General features: G+C 40.0%; 1 protein-coding gene across 1 annotated transcript in view; it reads right to left on the bottom strand.

The window, feature by feature from the left end:
* Positions 1 to 1,471: 1,471 nt before the first annotated feature.
* mlycd (malonyl-CoA decarboxylase) overlaps positions 1,472 to 20,047 on the bottom strand; it is a 34,026-nt gene continuing 15,450 nt past the window's right edge. The window contains exons 2-5 of the mRNA XM_055648932.1: positions 15,347 to 15,459; positions 13,821 to 13,977; positions 8,670 to 8,822; positions 1,472 to 3,577 (exon numbers count right to left, since the gene is read on the bottom strand). Coding sequence (XP_055504907.1) covers positions 3,044 to 3,577; positions 8,670 to 8,822; positions 13,821 to 13,977; positions 15,347 to 15,459 — 957 coding nt within the window. The 3' untranslated portion in view covers positions 1,472 to 3,043. The remainder of the gene's footprint in view (positions 3,578 to 8,669; positions 8,823 to 13,820; positions 13,978 to 15,346; positions 15,460 to 20,047) is intronic.

Below are 20,047 nucleotides of genomic sequence, written 5' to 3'. Positions count from 1 at the left end.
CCTTGTTGAACTAGTTGGAATTGTAGTAAAGCTAATGGCACTTAGATCCAAATGTTTGGAAATACCATTTTTAAACGAACCTCCAGATAAAAATCTAATTAAAAGCAAATGAAGGTAATAAAGCTAAATAGAGAACAATAATTGCAGTTCAACAGGTTCCTTTAAGCTGGTTATGGAACTGTTTCAATGCTACCAATTCTGCTAGAGGTCATGTATGATCATTGAGATTTCTCTAAATGGATTTTCTTGAGATGCACTGTCTCTTCCATAGTTAGAAGAATTTTATTGTTCCTTAAACAGTTCTTTAAACATTTAAGTTTAGTCAGCTAAAATCAATTTTCCAATTGATATCAATGCCAAGACAAATAAAGAAACTACCACACATTGGCTATATATGTGGAAATTGCACCTTCTATTTACCACTGCGAGTTGTTTCCTTTGTTTGTGAGGAAATGCTGAGCAAGGGTCTTGATCTGAAACATCACCCATTCCTTCTCTCCAGAGATGCTGCCTGTCCCGCTAAGTTACTCTAGCTTTTATGTGTCTATCTAAAAGGCTTGCTCGGTAGCAGAAATACGCTTTCAACTTTGTTTAAGGTATCTATATGGATAATTTCACCTTTTGCTAGTTCATGTTTTATCGATATTAAAATGGTTCAGAAGTGATAATCACAAACATACCAAAAATAAAAAGAACAACTTTAGGGCGGCATGGTGGCGCAGCGGTAGAGTTGCTGCTTTACTGTGCTTGCAGCGCGGGACACCCGGGTTCGATCCCGAGAACAGGTGCTGTGTGTACAGAGCTTGTAGGTTCTCCCCGTGGGTTTTCTCCGAGATCTTCAGTTTCCTCCCACACTCCAAAGACGTACAGGTTTGTTGGGTTTGTATACTTGGTATATGTGTAAATTGTCCCTAGTGTGTGTTGGCTTGTGTTGATGTGCGGGGATCGCTGGTGGGTGCGGACTCAGTGGGCCGAAGGGCCTGTTTCTGTACTGTATCTCTAAATTAAACTAAACTTGCCTTTACATAGGCCCTCTCATTACCTCAGAACACTTGGAGCATTCAGTTGAAAATCATTTTATTGTTTGTAATCATTTTTTAATGTAGAAATGCATGAAACCAACCATGTCCATTCAATTATCCATAATTGGAAAGATCTGAAATCTTGCCTATTTTGGTATTTAAACTTACAATTCTCATTTTCTTTTAAAGTAAACACAAGTGTTGTTAATCATCCGGTTATTGGCTGATGGATGTCTGTGCCCAAGCTAATTATTTGCCTTGTTTGACGTAGGTAGGTTGTAATTTGCTTCCATGTTAATTGCCAGGCTTGAAGGTTTTTTCAGCTCATTTAAGAATTCTAGGTGAAGAGTGGGAAAGCTCTTGGCCATGCCTTCATCATCTAACAGTGATGTTTCATGTCACATGAGCAAGTCAGATCCACAGTAAAGATGCCAGTGCTAATTCCAAAATTAGGCAATTCAATTTTTTATTTTTTGTTAATCATCACTCCTTCAAATTCTCAATTAAATTGTTTAATAATATTCACAATTAACAATATGGCTTATTTTTCCCAAAAGCTAAGCTTGTCAAATATACATTATTTCATATTGTGTTTAAACCTTAGCAATAGTACCTACACATGGTTTTTGTGTAGTATTTTTGCAATGAATTACCTTTTACACACAAAAGTTAGACATTGAATTCAAATTTCTGCAAACATCAAATAATATTTAATTAGAAACTCAAAGTTGTTTAGACGAATCAATAGTATTAGTTTAGCTTTAGAGGCCCTTCAGCCCAGAGTCCGCATCGACCAGCAACCCCCGCACATTAACACAAGTCTACGCACACTAGGGCCAATTTACACTTATACCAATTATACAAATCCGAGCCAATTAACCTACAAACCTGTACGTCTTTGGACTGTGGGAGGAAACCGAGGAAAAACTCACGCGATCACAGGGAAAACGTACAAACTCCATACAGACAGCAACCGTTGTCGGGATTGAACCCGGGTCTTTGGCGCTGCAAGCGCGCAAATTTACTGCTGCGTCACCGTGCCGCCCCTCTGGACTTCGTTTGACTAGACAAGATATCTCACGCAAGTATGAAATTGTTATTCTTCAACATTTTTTATCTTGAGTACGCTCAATGTATTGGACAGCCTACATGGTCTCCAGTACATTATTCCATGATAAAATGGGTAATTATGAAATGTCACGCCTGTCATAACATACAAAAGAATGCAAATTTAAGGTCACAAAGGAAATGATCAATTTATGGAAACAGCCTGCTTACCATGAGCACAAATTTAGACCATGAAGAGTTAGTCTGAGGTAACACAAATAACTAAAAAGGGCAGGGTGACACTAGTGCGCCAGTGAGCAATTCTCTACTTGAGGCAATTACTTATAATGGCACGCTGTCCCCGAGTTAGACTTTTCAGTGGTGGGATATGAAAGTGTTTGAGTGCTGTTGGCATTACTGATGCTTCCCTGTAATGGCCTTGTTTAAACTAATGATCAGCTAAAAGGTTGCAAAATGCTCAGTCAGTACCGAAAGCTTTTTAACTCTGAAAAAGTACGTTGAAACCACGTAGAAGATAATAATACTTTCCTCTTACACCATCAGGCTTCACAAAGTTGAAAAGCGATTCTTACTAAACAGAGTTGATTATTCTGCCCTGCTTGTACATCAAAGCTCCATTTGGCTGTTCATTGTCTTGTCTTGAAAATTGGCATATATTAGTTCTAATTAAGCAAGCTAAATTTTAGTTAAATGTACGATCCAATAATAGAAAATTATTAAATATACTATTTAATATTGATGCTCATCATTACATACATGAAATACTATAAACAAACAAACCATGATCAATTTCCCTCCTGAGATGAATAACGTTTTATAGTTTCGTATCGTATTAAAATTGGCTGCACCACAATGAATTTCCCACAAATACAATTTTTGCGGCAATTTTTTATTCAAATGCTAATAAGCAATTTTAAACTGATTAAATTATCTCCTTTCTTCTCCGTAAAGCACTAAAGCTTACTGGTTTTCTGAAATTGAGCTACAAGACTTAAAATTTGTTTGGATGCTTCAATATGTCTTGTTTTCAAGTACTGGACACTGTTATAATTGGTATCTTCCAGGAAATAGCGGTAGTTTACCATAATTCCAGACGACGATGAAATTCCACGAGGACTTGTGTTTGCCATCCAGTTTAATCGCCACATCACAGCACCATTTTGAAGGTGAAAGTTAGCTACTGCATTAAGAGCAGCCCCGCGATGTTTCTCTCCATACAAGTACCAGGCACAAAGTCTCATAAGTGGCAGCTCAAGAACTCGAACAAGTTTTTCAGTCTTCACCCATTCATTAGTGATGAGCAGCCGCTTAAGTGTTTCTAGCACAGGTCCTCCCACGATTTCCTGGATCTCTTTGCTTTCAGCTTGTGTAAGGATTCGGTTCGTAGTTCCTTCCTTCATTTGGTCACTGATGGTTCCGGCTAGCCATTTTGTGAAGCCAGGAATAGGAGACAGACTGGAAAATTGTTTCATGTGAGGAAATTCGCCCTGAAAATAACACAAGCACACAAAGAAATTGAATGCCAAAGCGAAGGTATTTTTGAAATACAACCAGTAACGTCATATCATACTTGCTACACCAAGCTTCCTCTGCTCCAATATCTTTTCCCGTTGCTCTTAAGTGTAAACTGCATTAAAAAGAGGCACAAAGTGCTGTTGGAGTAACTCAGCGAGTCAGGTAGCATCTCTGGAGAACATGGATAGGTGGCGTGTCTTCTCAGAATAGAAGAGGTGAAGCCAGAGGAGGGAATCTAGGTGGAAGGGGAGATATGGGTGCGAAGGGGCACAGGGAGAGGGAGGGAAGGAGGATTATTTTGTGGGTTACTTACTTGAAATTGGATAATTTAATATTTACACCATTAGGTTGTTAGCTACCAAAGGGGAATACAAGATCCTCCAGTTTGAGTGTGGCCTCACTCTGGTTATGGAAGAGGCCCAGGATAGAAAGGTCAGAATGGAAATAGGATGGGCAAACTATAGGAACAGCACCTCATATTACACTTGGGTAACTTACAACCTGATGGCATGAACATTGAATTCTCCAATTTCAGGTAACTAACATACAAACAACCACCCATTTTATCCCTTCTCCCTTTCATGTGCTCCATCTGGATTAACACCTATGTCTCCCCTTCCACCTCTCCTGTCCCCTTCCACTTATATTCCTTCCTCTACTTTCACATTTTCCCTATTCTATCCTTATCTTACACAGTTTGTCCCTTCATCTCTGCCCTTTGACCAACCATCTGCATATCAAATCTCCCCCCACTCCCCTCCCTTGTATTCACTTATCACTTGCCAGGCTTTGCTTTGTCCCCATCACTCTTCCACATTTCTCCTTTCCTCTACAATCTGTCTGAAGAAGGGTCCAACCCAAAATGTCAACTAGAGATGTTGCCTGACCTGCCGAGTTACTCCAGCATTCTGTATCTTTTTTTTTTAACCAGCATCTGCTGATCCTTGTGTCTCTAAATAAAACGGTGCTTGAACTGTGAAACTAGAAATGCCAACATGTGCACTCAATGCTCTTTTTTCTGATAAAAAGATGCTTAGGTTTCAGAAATAATAAAGAAGCAAAACAGTTTTTTAAAACATAACATGAACTGATAAAAAGATGCTTAGGTTTCAGAAATAATAAAGAAGCAAAACAGTTTTTTAAAACATAACATGAACCATAAATATAGTGTCTTATTTTGCTTATATGCTTCAACATTCAATGTCATGATTAATCCCCTTACGTTAATTGATACCTTGCTGCCCAAAAATATATAATCTTAGCTTTGAATACATTCACACATTGAACATCCACAGCTCAGGAGCTAGAGAATTCTAAAGATTTATATTGGGTATAAACATTTATTTTCCACCTCAGTCCTATACCAAGATAATTTGCCACAGTTGTAGACGTTCTACCTCGAAGAATTTGGAATTAATCTATTTTTGATATCCTAAATGAGTGCTGCACTTTGCCCAAACACCAACACACCTAAAATCTGTGAAATTTGGATAATTTTGTACTAATTAATCATTTTGTGATACGCTCCCTTTAAGAAGCATTAAAAATCAGACCTGCACAATAAAGCAGGCAGCTGTCAGGTCAATCACACACTGATTCATGAGTAGCCTCAGGATTTAGTTTAGAGATACAGCAAAGAAACAAGCCCTTCCGCCCGCCAAGTCCACGCCAACCAGCGATCACCGTACACTAACACTATCCTACACACACTCGGGACATTTTATAATTTATCAAAGCCAATTAACCTACAAACCTTTACGTCTTTGGAGTGTGGGAGGAAACCGGAGATCCTGGAGAAAACTCATGCAGGTCATGGGGAGAACGTAAAATTCCGTAGAGTGTTTCTGTAATAGTTCAATTACCTGCTTCTCCCTATCTACCACGCCAGTCTCTCTCAGAATCCTGTAAATTTTGACAAGTTCATCTCTCCATCAACAAACTTCCATGGCCCATACATTCAATTGCAGACCACCTTTTTTGATATTGCATGGTTACAAATTTTATTTTACTTATTGAGAACACAGCAATAACATGTGTGATATTTCAAACAATTCTGGTCACATGTGGGAATATATCAAACTTGCATTAATTCAGTGCCAATCAAGCAAAAGATTATAGACACAAAATTCTGGAGTAACTCAGCAGGACAGGCAGCATCACTGCAAAATAAATAACAACCCCCCCCACCCCCTCCCCAAAAGCACTAGACCTCAAGCACAATGTCACTACTCTAGTGCATTGCTAGAGTTAAGGGGTGTAGGATAAGATGAACTGGGGCTCAGTATTCCCTTTCAAGTGGAAAAAAAGGCATACATTTTAAATAAACTGTAGGGAAATTGTCCAGCCATTAAGTATACCTGAATCATCATCAAAACAGGTCATCAGCTTGCCATTTACAGACTTTGTTTGGTACATACTGAATTAGCATTGAATGGAAGTCAAATGTTATCTAGCAATCATTCTGCTGATGTCTGATTTATCTGCTTACTGGTCATTTAGAATCATAGAACCATACAATGTGGAAACATGCCCTTCAACTCAACTTGCCCACACCAACCAACATGTCCCATCTACACTAGTCGCACCTGCCTCGTTTGGCCCATATCCCTCTAAACCTGCCCAAGTATTTCTTAAACGTTGCAATACTATCTGCCTCATCAACCTCCTCCGACAGCTCATTCTACACCCACCATCCTCTATGTGAAAAAAATACTCCTCAGGTTCCTATTAAATCTTTCCCCCCTTCACTTTAAACCTATGTCCTCTGGCTCTCATTCCCCTACTCTGGGCAAAAGATTTTGAAGGTGCAGAGAAATAGACCTGGCTTTGGGAAACAGCATGTGAATGTAGATAGCAGAACATGACATTGAAGTAGGTTACACAGAAAAGCTGGAGAAACTCAGCGGGTGCAGCAGCATCTATGGAGCGAAGGAAATAGGCAACGTTTCGGGCCGAAACCCTTCTTCATTGAAGTAGTTTGGCCACACAGCGCAGGAAACTAAATCAATCTCTGACAAATGAATAATTTAAACCAATTGTTTTCACAATTTCCACATTAACACTTTCCAAATTTGCATTCCATCAATGCACTTGACAATTGTATCTGTAACGTCAAATGCTCTGGCATGAATTGTAGTCTGAACATGTATAGTTTGTACAAAAATAACTTTAATTTGCACAGTTGCTTAAATGTGGAGATTAAAGTCTGGGCTGCTTTATTGTGACATAGGGAAAGTAGGCATTAAACTAAAGAAAGCTTAAGGGCGTCATGAAAAAAAAGTCAAGCAAGTGGATATTGAATATATAAGACGAGATTGAGAGATTTAAGGCACAAATTTTTAAGAGAAGGATGGAGGCAGTTAAAGAAAATAATGTGGAAGGATGAGAAAAGCTCTGTGCAATATATGTGCATATTGTACGTAAGGCAAATTCCAACAATATGCCAAAAACAAAGCAAAATTTAAAAATTGCCAGTTGCTCCATGAGAAAGCTGATGAATGTTTATCCCATACACAAATGACTTCTTTTCTGCACAGATATTTAAATATAAATGCTAAAACCAGTGGCTGCATTAGTAATGCAGTGGTGCAAGCTAAACACTTGGCATTGTGAAGATGTCAATCATCTTGTTAAGAGGCAGCAGAATAATAATACAGAGGCTGGTGTTTGCAAGTCAATTGGCAACGAGTATCAGAATTGAAATTCAATGCTGTTTTAGTTAGCAGAGTACCTCTATACGGACTGAGCTTTCAGTACATATCTCGAAAACTCAAGGCCATTGAATAAACCTTCACTTGCTGAATGAACAAGTGCACCGTGCTTCTGGTACAAATTATTTTTTGTTCTTTTATCAACTTCGGAAAGATAAGCACAAATGACAAGCTGCAAAAACGGTTCAAAGAACATGTTTTTCCTATTTATATATTTAATTATAGTATAAAAATGTATATTGATCATCCCATTTAAAATAAAATTCAATGCACATCTTTCCCACCCAGAAAGAATGGATGTGGTATTTTACTTGATCAGAAAAACATAGCATCTGGTTAAGCATTGATCCACGACCCTGCATTGCCATTAATTTGGTCTGAACTGATAGCCTCATTCAGAAAGCCGGTTTTTGCAGCTACAGTGAGAAATGGAAATGTCACACTGGAATACAAGGAAGCTATTTTTTTCTAAAACCAGTAGCTTAACAGGGCATCTCACATTTTCTCTATGAAAACCAGCACTCCTGACTGTTAGGAGATCATACAAAAAGAATGAAAATAAAACTTGTTTTCAGCACTGACGACCGTAGAGTTGATACTAAAAATAAATCAGATCATTTCAGTGAAACCGAGTCAGCACAAAGCAAAAGCAGTTCAGGGAGGAAACAATGACAACCGTGCTTCTGGTACGAATTATTTTTTGTTCCTTTATCAACTTCCGAAAGATAAGCGCAAATGAAAAGCTGCAAAAACAGTTCAAATAACTTTTTTTCCTATTTATATCCCAGATGCCTGGGACTGAAAGGAACTGCACTGCTCTTGAGGGAAAATTAATGGGGAGATGTTTTTCTCTCCACTGTTTAAGTGTTGAAGTCCATCTATAATTTGGTAGATGATAAATAGGTACATTTTACAAAAGTATTTTTAGGCTAAATAGAAGAACATAAAAAAGATGTTCCTCAGTGAAAGTTAGAAACATATATAAACAATATGCAATCTATCTTGAACATCAAAATGTTTTGCATTGGATGAGAGATGAAGGCTTACTTATCCAAATAAGATACTAAATTCTGAGGAAAATTTTATTCAGATCTAGAAATTATAGTTTTCCATGGTATTTAAGAAGTTTAAGAAGGAACTGCAGATGCTGGAAAATCAAAGGTAGACAAAAATGCTGGAGAAACACCCACCGAGTTTCTCCAGCATTTTTGTTTTCCATGGTATTGTAACTTAGCCAGTTTTGCTGTAAGGTATAGTAATTTATTGCTATTGCCCCCTGATGCTGTTAATCTCAGAATTGCTGGAGGCTGTTCCTTGCAGATTACATACAGTACTTACTGTGACTAAGACTTACCTGAAGTTCTTTTACTACTTGCTTGATGAGGTAATTTCCAAGGTGTACCTGGTGCAGTCCCGGCTGTGTTGAGCTGATGGAGTAGAAAATAGCTGTGGTGATCTTGTTAACATCTTCAGTAATCTCGGGAGAAGGATCTCGTCCAACAATAGTCTGCCACAAAACATAAAAATACAACAAAAAACATTAATTGTTTCCCTATCAAATCTTTGATGCTTGTTTTTAAATTCTTAAACTAAAGTATTTTGACACCTAAACTTGACGAGAATCTGGTCTGGTACAAGGACCATTTCACCTCTCCTACCTTTCCATTCATGCCTTTGAATCAGACCCAAGACTGACATAAAATAACAGTCCAGGGCCCCCAATTTATGGTTCCATTGGATTGATTTGTGGTTACTGGCTTCAATCTATCCAGGGGTTCTTGACCAAATGCTGCCTGATGTCAAAGGCAATCACTCTCACTTCACATCTGGACATCCCACATTTGGCCAAAGGCTGTGAAAAGGTATTGAGTTGGGTGATCCTGATTAAACTAAATCAGACATTGATAAGTGGGTTACTACTAAGTAAGTATCCCTTGATACACTGCCAATGACACCTTTCATCACTCATCTAATTACTGAAAGTTTTCTGATTTGGCAGCAGTTAGGCTGGTTAGTTGTGTCCTGTTATTGTGAACAAAAATGCCTGGAGAATTTTGCTTGTTGTCAGATGCCAGTGCTATAACTGCACTGAAACAGCTTGGCTCGAGCTTCAGCTATTTCTGGAGGACAGGTCTTCAGTACTACATGTAGATGTTCTCAGCCTACGTTGCCTTTATTGCATCTAGTGCCCTCAACCAGAGAGAGAATCACAAAGGTTGAAAACTAGCTTATACGATGGTGGGGGTTTCAGGAAGAAACAAAGATGTATTGTCCACTTGACGGCTGAACATGGTTATGTTTAGAGTTTACAAGTACAAAATGGAAACAGGCCCTTCAGCCCACTGGCTCCATGTTGACCACCGATCACCTGTTCTCACTAGTTTTATGTTATCACACATTCTCTTCGACTCCCTACACACGGAGCAGTTTATAGACGCAATTAACCTACAAACGTGCATGTCTTTGGGATGAGGGAGGAAACCAGAGCACCGCGAGCAAACTCACGTAGTCACAGGGAATACGTGCAAAGGTGAGGGATCCATCTATGACAACCAGGGGAAAGCACGTTCACTAAAGAATGAAGACGTCTCAGATGTCTTCATATGGAAAGCCTCATCTTGGGAGCAGATGCAGCCAAGACAGAGGCAGTGAGAGTAGAGGATAGGATCAGGCCGTGATGGAGACAGAGATCAAGAAAGGGGAGATAGGTGTCAGAGATAATCCAGGTAAATTTTAGGAGGGGGTGGAAGTTCGTGGTGAAGTTAATGCCCCAATTCAGTTGTCGCTCTAGCAGAAAATGAGTTGGGGTATAGGGCCTGTGTGCGCCTGGAACAAGGACTGCTCCAGATAACCAACACAAATGCAGGCATAACCGGGGCCCATGCAAGTGCCCATGGCTACACCCTTAACTTGAGGAAAGCGAGAGGTGAAAAGTGAGGTAAATATTCCAATACTATTAACAAAGAGTGAACAGATTTTCACATCTTTTTTAAGCAATCAGGAAAATGATTTTTGCATCCTTTTGTGTCTGACATTCTGTGAAATTAGAATGCTTACATTCTCTAAATAGTTATCATATAAAACAGGCATTATTTCCAATGAAAACCAAATACAATCATAAATAAATAAAAGGTTCACAGCAATTTATGGCACAGAAGGAAGGCATAATATCTGTGCCAGTCGAAGTGCAATCCAGTTTAATCCTGTTTCACAGTTCTTGGTCCATAGCTTGAGGTCACTGTACTTCTAGTGTGCATCTAAATGGGATTTCAATGCAATTAAATTTTCTGCCTCTATGTTGCACTGACCTAGCAGAGATATAAACCATCTCTGGGTATGACAACTTTTTAATTCTCTTCCACAAATAATTTTAAACATATGTATCATGGCTAATGATATCAACACAAATTCTTCTTGTCTACAGTGGTTTTGCATATAATTTTATACATTCAAATATGTGTCCCCTTAATTTCCCGAGTTTTAAAGAAACAAATTCTGGTCTAATAATCCTTCCTCCTCTCTAAAATCTGACAACCCTGATGGTATTTTCATAAATGTCCTCTGCACTTTCTAAAATGACCACATTCTTCCTGGAGTTTTGTAAGTAGATGGAATGAACCATTCTAAATTAATGTCAATTAATACTTTATACATTTTTAGCTATATACTCCCTCGTCTTCGATTCTGTGCTTTGCCTACAGTGGTTTTGCATATCATTTTATACATTCAAATATGTCTCCCCTTAATTTCTTGAGTTTTAAAGGCAAGCTCTTTAACAACCACTGTTACCTTCAGCAACATGTATACATGCACTCATCATTTCTACATTTTCCAGTACCTTATTTACTTCTTCTTGCCCTGGTCACCAGATGCAAATGTATTGCTTCACACATCTCTAACAAAATTTAATTAGCAATTATGCTGGCCATTCAGACTTCTAATAAATGTCAATATATTTTCAATATGAATCTCATTAATATTTTCAATATTAATCTTATACGGAGTTTTGTGCCAATGCAAACATAATTATCATCATATTAGTCATGGTCAACCCCTGGATCACCTCTCTTCATGAGATGAAAATCTCTTCATGAGAACCTAAAGAGCAACTATGTCTATAAGCTGCTGCAGAGATCAACTTGTGGCTTCTTTGATCCATTCCAGCATAGTCCATTCCTGCTTCTGGTTTATGTCTGCTTTAAACAAGTTTGCATCACAAAAAGTCAGAAACCTGGTATGAAATTGGTGAAGATGTCCCTCTCGTCACATGAAAAACTGTGGACTGTAATAACCCTTTTGTACCTTTAGCTATTTATTTATGGGTTCACTTTGTCACTTTCCTTCGAATCTAGGTTTTTGGTTCCTAATGTGCCAAATCTTGTCAAAAGCTAATCTCTATGTGAACCATATAAAATCCTCTAATTTCTCTGCCCAACTATGTTAACTCTTCAAAACAAAAAAAACATCAATCAAATTGGCTGAACACAACATCCCTTTAAAAAATAAATTATTTGATTAATCTGTGCCATTCTAAATAAAGATTAAGAACTGCATTCAGAACATCTTGGAATAAATTTCCCACCACTAATGTTTCATTGACTGGATTGTAATGAGACCGATTTAAAATGTGTTAATTTTTGCCCTTTCCTCCAGTATTTTGTTGGAGTCCAGTTTCCCATCTAAAGAGCCTGTCCCACCAGCATGCGATTGCATGCATCTAGCGCGACCAACCTGAAGCGGAGTTCACGCTGAGTTTGCGGTAAGTACGCGGTAAGTACGCGCAAAGTTCACGCGTGACGTAATTTACGTCAAACTCGCCAATCAGCTGGGCAGGAGGCGGGCCGACTGAATTTGGACGTCGCACGGCGTCGGGCTGTGACGTAATCGCGCAATGGCAGGCCAGGTGGTGACGTCATCGCGCAACGCCACACGCTAGGCGTACGCCATCAAGACGCTGCATACGACGTCAAGACGCTGCATACGACGTAGAGACGCTGCGTACGGCCGTCGAGACGTTGCGTACAGCCTCAATGCGGCTGCGGGCCGACAGGCCATTGTCGCGCGGAATTTTCGAACAGTGCAAGATTTTTGGAGCCCCGCGCGATGTCTGGACCAGCCCCGCACAACTCCATACACCTCCGCCGATCGAAGTGGGACCGGCCCCGCGAGGCCGTACGCCTTAAGCGACCACGTTTGGTCACGCTAGACGCATGCAATGGCATGCTGGTGGGACAGGCCCTTAAGTCTGATGGAACTCGAACACAATTATGAGATTTGGGTTGGGTGAAATGCATACACTTTGGCTTTGTGTTAGATTGGACCATGCAAACCCAATTCAGTATTTTACTCAGGATAAGATGATTTGCTTAGTAAGAAAGTGACTTTCAGAAGGTTGACAGTTTCAGGTTCATTAATTTGGCTCTTCATCTTCAAATAAGCCTAGCATGTTTTAGATTATTTATTTACAAAAATGCTATGGTGAGGAATGGGGAAATGTAAAAGTACTTAGGCTCCTGATCTATTTGCACACAATAGATGACCTTTGCTAAATCATATCTCATCTCGATAAAACTAAGCTTTCCACAAATGGAAACTTTTATGACTGCCCTTATCAATAAATGGATAAATCTAACTGTGAAAATGTTTTACCATTTGCTCAGGATTTTTTTTAAATTGCACTTTTTCTGGAAGGGCTGGCTGTGTACAGTTTAGAAAAGATAGACACAAAATACTGGAGTAACTCAGTGGGACAGGTATCATCTCTGGAGAGAAGGAATGGGTGACGTTTCAGGTCGAGACCTTTTTTCAGACTGAGTCGGGGGAGAGGTAAATAGAGATAGGGTGGGGTACAAAGAGAATGTAAGGTGTGAAAATAATAGTTCAAAGCAGACAGAGATCAAGAAAATGTCCAATGGTTCATTGTTGGCTGAGGGGAAGCTGCCAACGAGGCATACAAACAGTAAAATGAATCAGGAAGACAGTGAAACCAGTTGGAGAACTAGGGTGGGGTAGGAATGGCGAGAGAGGGAAAGCAAGGGTTATTTGAAGTTAGAGAAATCAATATTTATACCACTGGGGGTGGCCCAGGACAGAAAGGTCAGTATGGGAATGGGAGAGGGAGTTAATGTGTTTAACGACTGGGAGATCGCGTAGGCCCAGGTGGACTGAGCGAAGGTGTTCAGCAAAACGATTGCAAAGTCCATGCTTGGTCAGCAATATATAAGAGTCCACACTTAGAACAGCAGATACAGTAGATGAGGTTGGAGGAGGTGCAAGTGAACTTCTGCCTCACCTTGGACTATTAATTTGGTCAACCTGGGATTCATGCTCATTTCTGGGAAATTATGGGAAAATCCTTGAGATTCACTGGTAAAGCTGAACCACACTTTGTGAATCAGCATTATTTTTATTTATGAGTATTCAATTGGTATATATTTCCTTTCAATTTGTGAATACTGTCTGCCTTGCGTATCCTGCAGATTAGTAGTAACAATAATGAGCTCACCTGTGCATTTTTAGAGATATCATCTGTTAGTGCCACATGTAGAACTACCAGAGGTTCCCCAGGCATAGCACGGTGTGTGAAAACATAGCATCTTCTATAAGGTCCAACACGACGTTTAATATCAGTCCAGCTTCTGACAGGATGCACTGCCTCATATCTGAAATAAATAATGTATTCAAATTGCATTCAAAGGTAGGAGATAGGAGGAGGTTCTGTAACATGAGTTTAGGCAACTTGGTAGACATTTAAAGGATTGGGCCTCAAAGCTTGTAATCTCTGGAAGAAATCTGGAGTGCTTTCAGTACCGCAAGACTGTGAGCATAGGAATCAAAATATAGATCTTTAGATCATCAGGACCGTTTCTGCGTAGGATGGGATCTGTACAAGCAGGATGGGATGTAGCTTAACCAGCGTGGGACTATCGAGCTTGGTGGGGTTATTGCTAGTGTTGTTGCGGAAATTTTCAATTTTCTTCAGGGAAGGAGGATCACGGAAGTGCAATCACATTCAGGAAAAATCCTCAATCCAGTTGGCAGAACAAGTGAGTACATCAAAGCTAAATTGCATCTATTTTAAAGTGAGGATCATCACTGGGAAAATACATGAACTCAAATCTTTAATTCACAGATATTGCTGCCATCACTGAGACGTGATTGAAGCATGAGCGGGAATGGTAGCTCAACCCCTGCAGAGGGGTATAAAAGAACACACATATAAATCATTTATTTGCATCTTCTAGAGGGTAGTATATACCTGGAATTTACTACCTGAGAATGGTTGAGCCCGTGTGGCAGAAAGCACCTAAGAAGGGTCAAGATGAGCACTTGAATTGCCTAGGTATAGAACACTATGGACCAAATCTAGGCGAAGGCATTATAACAGAAGGATATCTACTGATCAACATGGACAAGTTGGGCCAGGTGGCCTGTTTCCATGCCCTACGGTTCTATGATTCAATTCTGGGACTAAAGGTGAAATAGGAACTGAAGTCAGCAGTGTAAAAATTTCCACTGCTGAAATGCAACAATTAATCAAGTCCCAGACTAAAATTATGTTCAACGAGGCATATTATATGCACCGATTATGTATTGAAAGCAAATTTAATAATAATTCCTCCAATTTTAATCTGGGCTGGTGAGCAAGGGAAGGATTTTAAGCTCATCCACCACAACATAAATCATGTTTAACTCCCAAGATTCATTGTAATCTCACAAGTGGTTTCCCTACTACATTCAATGATAAAATGGGCAATCCACCAACTTTCTCAGCATGAAATCTACATACAAAATTTTATTTTAACTGACTGCATTATGTAGTACAGGTACTAAACAGTCTACATTATGTAGTACAGGTAGTTAGAAGAATATTATTTCTTCAGTTAACTTCTGCCTTGAATAAGCCCTTCAAATGGCAGTAAACTCAGAGTATAAAACTTGACCTTATTAAAAACATGCCTAAATGTGCTAATGGCTGTGCTGACAAATTAGAGATTGCTTCTATCATTGAGAGATCAAAAAAACACTTACTGACTAATTTTCTCCAGCAGATCACACGAAGATTGCCAGGTGATGCGCTCCAATTTCAAGAATCCTATAGAAAACCAATTTGAAAGCAGTTTCTTCAATGTCTCTTCCATTTCCTGAAACACAAAGTTAGTCAGAAAATATAATCAATTACTGAGGGCCAGAAAAATATTCCTTTCCATTCAAACAATTCAAAAAGGATACATTGATTGTTTGAAGGTCGTCCTGTCAAATCCATTATTTTTTTAAATGAAGCAAATTTAAAATCCTGTTAAATGGCTATGCCATTTGACTAATTGGCCACTATCAGAACCATTTCAATGCTATCCAATTTCAATGCAATTCTCACACAAAGAACTACATTTCTCTTTACAATGGACAGATCAGTACCATTTTCTTTTTAAACAATCTTTGTTATAGTTGGATGGAGGCATTGGGGAAAAAAAGCTCATGGGGAATGAGATTGGGATTTAAGACAAATTCTATTCATGGACATTGCTTGGAATACCATGTAGTAGCCAGTGAATCTAGCCAAAAATACAATCTGTGCACATTTTTGTGAACAGCTTTGTGAACATTTGTTTTGGCAAAAGAACATGGAGAATCAACGTAAACAAGGGTAAATACAGCAAATAGTCACCCTAATAATTATCAGGGAAATGCTGCAAAGCTTTGAACCGACTTGTTATAGTACACATGTTGGTCATTTACACATGCATCAACACTTTCAATGGAAAATTTATATAGTTTCTGAAGAAATATTATTTTAAATTATAGGTTCATTTATAAAGGATATTCAAAAGGAGCTTCTAAGTCACTTTGAAAACAGGCCACCACACATTCCTAATTGCATGCAAAACGCCTGCACAGAATTTACAAGGGACACTTCTGGATCTGTCCTGTTGCTAGTTCTGATGTGAAAAAGAGTTGATGAAATAGAATAGAATGCAGTCGTCTATTGTGCAATTTCAAGAACACTATGCAGCCAATAATCACATGGTGGAAGTGGACATACACCAATATCTGTACAGACCATGGTGAAATTTTACCACTATTATCATATGTATATAAATACAATCTTTCAAATTAAAAATATCGCTTAAGAATATATACAATGTAGAAATAAGTCCTATAATGTTAGGTATCAGAACTACCAACAAATTAAAAATGCATTCATATCACACTCTTGTCAGAAAGTCTTTGACATACTGCTTGGGTCGGTGGGGGCGCTGCAAAATGGGTCGGTGGGGGCGCTGCAAGCCGGCAGCCCTGCCAGCCGCGTGTTACGTTTTTCAACTTTGTAATTTTTTTTAGTGTGTTTAAATGTATGTTTTTAATGTTTCTCTGTGTGCCTTGTGTGGGGGATGGTGTGGGGGCGTAAGGGGGAAACCGTTTTGGACGCCACCTCCACGGAGAGGCGACTTTTTCCATTTCCCGGAGACGCGCCCGGGGCTTCAGCGGCGGGCACAGCGCGGACTCTCGTCGCCGAGCGGATGGCTTATCTGGATGCCCGTAGTGGAGGCTGCGGAGGGTTGAGGTCCTGACCACGGGGGGAAATGGAGGAGGACTGGACAAATTTTGTGCCTTCCACCACAGTGATGAATGCTGTGGTGGATGTTTATGTTAAATTCATATTGTGTTCTTGTGTGTTCTTTTTAATTGTACCACTGCTGGCAAATTAATTTCACTTGCACTTTATGTGCAAGTGACGAATAAAACTGATTGATAACTTCAGTAGAAAGAATGCATGAAATGTATGTGTGAATGGTGTGGTGGTAGAGAGGGGCACCTAGCAGTGCAATCGGTGATTGCAAGATTGTAAGCTATTTTTATCTAATACCTATCAAAACTACTTCGGTATATTCCAATGTACAAATATCAGTAATCTCCTCAGTATTTTGAGACAGTTGTAGAAGGGTCCTGCCCCGAAATGTCACCTATCCATGTTCTCTAGATATGAGACCTGACCCGCTGAGTTACTCCAGCAATTTGTGCTTTTTTTGTAAACCACATTCGCAGTACCTTGTTTCTATGGAAAAATATGATTTATTTTTAAAAGCAAGCAGTTGAAGAACGGTAATATCCATCAGCACCTCGCAGCTTCAGATCTATATCATTGATCTCAATATAATCATGGAATCCTGCAGCTTACATTTCAAAGAAACTGTTTCCGCCAATTGATTGTTCTGAATCAGCATACCATTAACAATATATTTGGTCGAGTTCATTCCTGAACCATTGAAGAATTCAGGTCCCAGGATTGTGTACTTCAACAGATAATTGAAGTAATTTTGAAGTGCAGTTCTTTTGGTCGACAAGGCAAGCCATTTTCACACATCATTTGTACCAAAGATAAGCTTGAGATAAATGATGAATTAAAACTGTTTTGATGCTTGTGATTGGGAAAAAAATGTTAATAGAGCTAAACTGCTCCAAAGTTAGTTGTGGGATACTTTAGTTTTTGAAAAGGTGAATCCTTCTTCAGCAATGCACTGAGTATGAAGAAGGGTCTCGACCCGAAACATAACCCATTCCTTCTCTCCAGAGATGCTGCCTGTCCCGCTGAGTTACTGCAGCTTTTTGTGTCTCTATCTTTGACAACATTGGTTTTGTACTCAAGTCTTAGAACCAGGGTTGAAACCTTGAATATTCAGAGACAGGTTTTCTTCAACAGAGCCACAGCAAATACTGAATATGTTGTGTGCACATTGGAAGATCGCCTCATCATCAATGAGATCACTGCGCCAATGCTCCTGCATGTCAGATTTTTAAGGAGAAAGTGTGAATTAGCAATTTAAATCTTGTCACGATAAGAATATTCATAAGACAAATATCAGATCTTTTTTTTTAATCTATAGATACTGCCTCACCCACTGAGTTTCTCCAGCATTTTAGTCTATCCAGTCTTTGGAGTGTTGAACAACACTGGAACACCCGGAGAAACCCACACGGTCACAGGGAGCACGTACAAACTCTGTACAAGCAGCAACCATAGTCAGGAATGAACCCGGGTCTATGTCGCTGTAATGGGCCTGTCCCACTTAGGCGATTTTTTCAGCAGCACCTCTACCTGTGCTGCCTTCTTTGTTGATACGTTTTGATACAATTGCAAATTTTACAATTGAGCAGTCTCACAATTTCTATGGTTCTCCCTTGTCAAGAACTACCCTGTCTGCTATCAGCATTTTCATCAAAATTCATCTTCTCTCTCTCTTTCCTTGAAAACTACCACCACATCACCCAACTCCCTTTCCAATTTGTTACATTCAGGTTTGACCCCCATCATTCTGGAACTTATTGTCTCATCATTCCAATAACATGTTTCACCTTTGTCATACAGTCACTAATTAAACCTTCTGTGATTCTGACACTTTATTCACCTCAGCCTGTCATGTAACCTCTCACACCATTAATAGCACAATCCTTCTCCAAACAAACCCCTTGGTGGATCGACACTGGGTTACCTTTATTATTTTTCTGTATTTGTTCACAGCCACAGAAGCACTTGGAATGGTTTCTGCTCTGTGCTATTGCCTCCAAGATTCTCAAGGACCAGATTTGCAGTAGTACCTCACTATATGTCTCCAGATCATTTCAACCATCTCCACATTGTCAGACTGCTTATCTAAAATCCAGAAGTGGATAAGCAAAACATGCTACTTCAGCTAAATAGTTGGGAAACCAACATCACTTCCTTTGGTCCCTACAACAATCAGTTCCCTTGTCACCAGCGCCATCGCTAGCAGTGGTCTTAATCTAAATCCACACAATATGCAACGTTAATTTTTTTTTTCCTCCCCAACCAGAAAATTAGATCCACATATGCTTGGCATTAATAAGGCCATCTACATCCTCTATAACGTTGTCTGAATCTATCCTCACCCTGGGACATCTACTGTTGGCTCTTCCTCAACTTCACCCATGATATTTCTAGATACAGGAAATCACAGACTTCTGGCCAGCTTCACTTATTCTACTTTTGATTAACCTGGAGTTATCCAAACTCAGGCTCAATCAACTCCTCCATGTGGCTAAAGAGGCCCTCCTACAATCACAAAACAGATTCTGTCCACACGGAGGTCCATAGTGCATAATCTTGACTGCAACAGAACTCCAGGACACACAGGGCATTCAGAAAGTATTCAGACCCAGGGCCGGATTCACCTATAAGCTAGACAAGCTTATAAGTTTAGGGCCTCGAGATCTAGGGGGGCCTTGCAGAGCCGGATTTACCACTAGGCTTCATAGGCTGAAGCCTAGGGCCTCGAAATCTAGGGGGCCTCCGGCCAAGGCAGGACACCTACCGTTCAACTCTGGCGGGCCCCCTCTATCTCTCTCCATCTCCCCCTGCCATCCGTATCCGGGCCGCCGGGCTCCGCTCGCTCCTCATCCGCCGGCACGGCAGGCCGTCTTGCACACATTGCTGCGGCCTGCACATCCTCCCCCTGCACATGCGCACAACCACGCCAGCACATCATCGGCCGCCCTGCGCATGTGCACTGCAACTAGTCGGCGCTGGGCACTTTCTCCCTCGCTTTGAATTGTGGGAGATTTGGCCGCCATGGCTGTCCAGTCGCTGCCTCGCTGCTAGCGCTGAAAACCAACACGGAGGGGGCCTCACAAGTGGAACAGCTTAGGGCCTCTCTTCATCTAAATCCGGCCCTGTTCAGACCCCTTCACTTTTTCCACATTTTGTTATGTTGC

Source organism: Leucoraja erinacea, chromosome 17 (assembly GCF_028641065.1).
Source record: "Leucoraja erinacea ecotype New England chromosome 17, Leri_hhj_1, whole genome shotgun sequence".
In the NCBI taxonomy this organism is placed as follows: domain Eukaryota; kingdom Metazoa; phylum Chordata; class Chondrichthyes; order Rajiformes; family Rajidae; genus Leucoraja; species Leucoraja erinaceus.
Note: the sequence above shows the minus strand (reverse complement) of the source record. Positions and strands in the feature narration are given on the sequence as shown.